General features: G+C 33.7%; 1 protein-coding gene across 1 annotated transcript; it reads right to left on the bottom strand.

Annotated features, from left to right (window-relative positions):
• Positions 1-1,361: 1,361 nt before the first annotated feature.
• Positions 1,362-2,783, bottom strand: LOC108323513 (transcription factor HEC2). The gene has a single exon (XM_017555992.2). The coding sequence runs from the start codon at positions 2,360-2,362 to the stop codon at positions 1,583-1,585; it is 780 nt and encodes a 259-aa protein (XP_017411481.1). The 5' UTR covers positions 2,363-2,783; the 3' UTR covers positions 1,362-1,582.
• Positions 2,784-5,597: the final 2,814 nt, after the last annotated feature.

Raw genomic sequence — 5,597 nt, 5'->3', positions numbered from 1 at the left:
TGAAATCAGAACTATAATTATAAACCATTATTTATGATTAAAAAATTAATATGCAATTTCTTGGAATTCTTATATCAGATGCCATATTTACTCACTGTAAATATTTATGGATTTTTCCTTTAAAAATATTTTAACAGTAAAATATTTATCATTAAACTATGTCTTAAATTTGTATAAGTTAAAAGTATGAAAAAAAAATTTACTCATGAAAAAAAAAGTATTAAAACATTAAAATATGATTAAATCACATAAATTGTTAAACAAGTAAAAAATTTAATATAAATTATTTCAATAAAATGAATAAATTTATTCCATTCATATGAGAAATTCTTATAATTAAATTTATGTGAATATTTTAACCATTATTACAAAATACAACTTTAATAGTATACAACACTCATTTAAAGTCTAATAACTTTGTAATATCTATAAATTTGTAATAACTTCGATTTATATGTTAATTTCTAATAATTTTTATTCAATTTTTGTCTTGATAATTCCAACTAGAGAGTTATTTAAACAATAGTGCCAATGTCACCTTTGCTGAACTCTCAAGTTTTTATAAACTATGTTTCAAGGTATATTAAAACATTAAAATATGATCAAGTGTTTTCAAGTTTCAACTTATCTATGGGTATTGATTTTGTATATCCGTATGAATAAGGATAGACTATATTCTTAAAATTAAAAAATAAGTGAGAATAAATTCTTGGATATTTTAATTTTATTAAAGGATCTAAGAAAAATAATAAAATGTAAAAATCAAAATAAATATTAAGATAAAGAAAAACTATAGAAAATAAATATTAAGATATAAAGAAAAACTATAGAGTAGATTATCACTTGGTTGGTAGATAAATGAAAGCAAGAATCATTTGAAGGGCATAAGATGAGTGAAAAGCAAGAATCATGATCACCGACGGTCAGTGTTATATGCTGCGACATCTAGAGTAACTTGGATCACCAAAGATGAATTAAAGCGCTGAAGTGTATTTCATGTGAACCCTAACAGGATATAAATAAAAAGTAAAATAAAATAAAATATGTTCATTAATTAAATATTTAAAAAACAAACTAACATTATTTCTTCTGGACGAAGAAAAGTGTGATATACAGATGATAAAGGGAACAAAAGAGTCTGAGATCTTCAAAGAGATTTTCATATTATTCAGTTTAAGTAAATTTGTGTTTAATTTCATATTATTCAGTTTAAGTAAATTTGTGTTTTTAATTAAACGCAAACAATTTTCTTACTATTTATTTATTTATTTGGGTACAAATACTTTTCTTTGGCTTTTTATATTTTCTTGAGACGAGATGTGTTGCAGACAGTCGCCATAAAATGGAAAACAAAAGAGAAGATTGTAGAACAAATTGATCCATTTGGTTATTGAAATTTGGATTACCAGCATCGCCAATTGCAAAAGCAAAAGAAAATCACCATAACAATGGCCATATATAACATGGATAAACATTTTCTTGATGGCCCACCAAACCATGCATAACAGTACACAGAACTCGTTGCTTCCCATCAGAAAACAAGAAAATTAACTCTCTCTTACATCTTCTTTCAGTTTATGAATTAGCTGAGCAATTGTTTGGAAGTAGAACCGAAAATTTGACAAGGTTGGCAACCCTTCATTAACAAAGAAGAATAGTTAACGTTGTTGGAGTTAGACATCCCTATTGGAAAACCGACAGCAGCAACAGTATTGTGATTGTGTTGTCTACTTGCCCCAGCCTGTTCCAGTGTCTGGACCTGTTTCTTTAAGAACTTGACGTAGTGAATGGCCTCGTCCAGCATCGAAGCCGTGTCCATCTTGGTGCCACCTGGGACTAATCTCTGCAGAATCCTTATCTTCTCGCTTATCCTTTCCCTTCTGTGCCTCGCCGCCACGCTCTGCGGATCCTTTGAAATCTTCACGTTCCTTCGCTTCGGTGGCTTTATGGATTCAGGGTCTATGTGAATAGGTTGCATCACCGCTATTCTGAATATCATTTCCCTCATCGCCGCCATAGAGTTTTTCTTCTCAGAAGGGTAGGGAAAGGAAGTGGTGCTAGGCTGTGGGGGGTGGAGAGAGGGTGTCATAGGTTGCTGGATAAGGCCGTTGTCATTGTTGGAAAAATTGAGAACATTTGGCGGTGGTGGTTCAACGAGAGTCGGTGGAGTTCCGTTATTGAAAATGGTGGAAACACTTGTAGAGGAGCTTCCACTGGATAACATGTCGGGTTCTGTGTAAGGTGGGGTGGTAGTATAAAAAGGGTCGCAGAATTCGGAGAACTTTTCCATTTGCATCATCATTGCCATCACGTCCATGTTGGTGGTGTCACACGCGGAAGCCTTCACTATGTCCACATCCATGAAAGATGAGAATGGGGAAGGTGAGAAAAGAGAGATGCAGAGTATGGGGGCTCGCCAAAGGGGCACTGGATGTAGGGTTTGTATCAGAGAGAAAAAGAGAGAGAGAGAGAGAGAGAGAGAAGGCAGAAGGGTTAAGGGGGTGAGAGAGAATAAAATAGTAGAAGGAGAGTGCAGAAAGTGCAGAGGATAGAAAGAAAGATTGTTATTTATCTCTGAACCGACCAACAACAACAATATCCAGCAGGGTCACTGTAAGTGGAAGCCCTTTTTATAGCAACTTGTGACTGATATTTTATCTTTGGAAACTTGAGGAAAATCTATGAACCTCTCTCATTTATGATACTTGTTTTTACAAAAGTAAAATTATTGTACTGTGGGGGGAATGAGTTAAGACTCTAAACATTTGAGGTAGTTGTAAATATGGAAATTTGGTTAAGATGTAGTGATAATTATAGCTAAGGAGACTTAAAAAAAAAACCTTGATACTAGCATAGAAATCATAAGACAAGATGGTGTCTGTAAGTACACAGTTGTTACTAAGAAATTGAAAAATATTAAAGATAAAAAAGAGTTGTGAGAGTATATGTATGTATACCTGTCTTTCATTTATGGTGATTGGATTTACAGTATTATTAATAGTTATGATGAGCCATGGAAAGGGGGCACGAGGTGTGTGGGGTTGGGTCTAGAGAAGTTTGGTCTTGCACCGTTGATGGGGGTAGAAAGAGGAGAGGTCAAAGGGTGGGGGCATTAAAGATGAAGGGCTGAGAATGAAGAGGGACCACATAGCGGTGGAAGTGGGGCAGAAGGATGAGTTGAAATGGTGGTGCATGAATCAATCAGAATTGTAATGTATCGATGCTTTTGACTGAAAGGGGTTTGCTTTGGTAAGTTGGGTTGAAATTTTACTAGTTTGGTTTGATAAAGGAGCCAATGTAGCCCCCACAGTCACATGACATATGTCAGAACAAAACTGGAGATTAGTAAATTCACTGCAACCTTCAACCTTACCTCCGCCACCGTCGGGACGGGCCGCAAACACAAAGATAGATCAAGATAAGGTACGGTGGGCCTCCGCTGCGTATATACTTGCCAAAATGCCAAAAAATAAAACAAAGGACAAAACCCTCTACCACTTAACCAATAAACACACATCATCAACTTTCCGCTTTCTTTCATGTTAAACCTCTGACTGAACTCATTGTTTTAGTTTAAACACCAATTTTAAATAACTTATAAGAATAATTTTATAGACAACAATCCGGGGAAAACCTTCTCTCGCCGACAATATGGAAAATAGTCTGTAAAACAATAACAAATCTGTCTGGTTGGATACTATAGATCATCATCAGCTTTAGTCTAATATTACTTTATTGATTATTTTTTCTGTTTGATAATATTGTTTGAGTGATGTTTTAAAAAATGTGTGTTGAGTCTCTCCTCTCACAGGCATGAAAGGGTAGGGTAATAAGGAGTTATAAGGTGATGGGAAATTGGAGAAATGAATTAAAAGTTTGCAATGTGAAAGGTAATAAATAAGTTAGATCCTGACGAAATAAGTACTCAAATAGTCACTGGTGTGTAAGAACGCTTTTCGAGGTAGATTGGGAGCTAGCGGTGATGCGTAATTGCGGACCCTCCTTCTTTCTACTCTGCACTCCACCCACCACTTACTGCACCTCTGCATCCATCTTTTAAATCACTACCATTTGCTCTTTCATCAATCCTTTCTCATTTCGTTGTCATATCAAAATAACAAATTTAACATATTTTCGGTTTATAATATTCTTCTAAATCTAAATTTAATTTCCATTCAAATAAAGCACGAAGAAGTGTTTCATTTAATATCTTTAAAGAAAGTGTAAAGAAAGAAAGTCATGCTGCTTAACCTTGGCTGTACTGCTAACTGTTTTGGCAGACCTTTTTCAGAATTTCTAAATATGCAAAAGAGCTTTAGCAATTTTGGTGCTTTTTGGCTTGCATCAACGTGTGCAAGTCAATAAATTTTGTGTTCTTTTAGCATAGATAGTTGGTCAGTTGAAGTACAATCTGAACGAACCGTGCTTCTCCCTGAATCTTATTTGTTCGAAAGCCACACACGCGTGACATAACATAACAATATGGAAACGTATGGTAGTAAAAAAAAAAGCATTATAATTTTTGGAATGTTGGAAAGCACGATGTATGAGAATGAAAAATAGTGTATATTATTAACATTAACGCAATAATGGTTGAATATGTTTGGGGGGAAATTATGATTCAAAAGATTGGGGTGTCTAATAATAGTATGTGGATAGATTAAAATATAAATGTTAGGTTCTCTGTTGCTGGGACCGAAGTGAAAGAAGGAGACAAAAGATGCTTAAAGGAATCAGAATTGAATATAAATAAAAGTGAGAGAAGAGAAAATGAAGAAAGGAGGATGATGTAAAAAGGACAGGAGATAAGAAGATAAGGTGTTAATTATTATAAATGCAGGGAAAGTGGTCCCTTATTTTGATTGATATATAAATATGATATATGATATTGAGAATTAATTTAGTTTCACCCAAAGAGTGTGAACCTTGAGGAAAAGTGAAGAAGTAAAGTTTGAGGTTGTCTTGGTAGAGTTTTTATAAGATAATAATTGTTACTATGGCAGTGGTAGGGTGATAGGAAGAAGAAAAAGAAGGGAATACAGTTAAAAAGTGTTGTTTGCACTGTGTCCAATGTCTAGTAATAGTAGGTTGGGTTATTATAAAGCTGCATAGTCAACTCCAAAAAGGTTAAAATGGGTTGGCATTCTGCTTGCATTTCCAGTACTTACTTTCTATTTCTAGCTCAACTAAATAGCCAAACCCTTCCTTTTTCAACCACCTTCTTTCCTCCTCTTTCTCTTAATCAACAAATTCTCCAAATTACTATTTCATTCTCCAAACTAATTCCTTTCAATCAAACCAAACTTGCCTCTCCTCAATAATCAAAACTATCTAATCTCTCTTTAAAATAATATAAGCTTCCTTACACTTTATTGCGCATCCTTCATCATTACTTATACTATTTCTTTTTCTTGCTTTCATGTCATGTCAAAACTATCATAAATGGAAAATCAAATTTTGTCCTCATCTAATCAATAAAAGATAATAATTTAGTTAGTGTTTGATCAAACCGACTTCATTGTTAACAATAATGCGAGGATTTATTTCTTAAACATTTACAATAAAAATATAAATAATAAAAGTGTTCCAACCAAGCA

This window comes from Vigna angularis, chromosome 1 (assembly GCF_016808095.1).
Source record: "Vigna angularis cultivar LongXiaoDou No.4 chromosome 1, ASM1680809v1, whole genome shotgun sequence".
In the NCBI taxonomy this organism is placed as follows: Eukaryota; Viridiplantae; Streptophyta; class Magnoliopsida; order Fabales; family Fabaceae; genus Vigna; species Vigna angularis.
The sequence above is the reverse complement of the archived record's forward strand: the minus strand, read 5'-3'. Positions and strand labels throughout refer to the sequence as shown.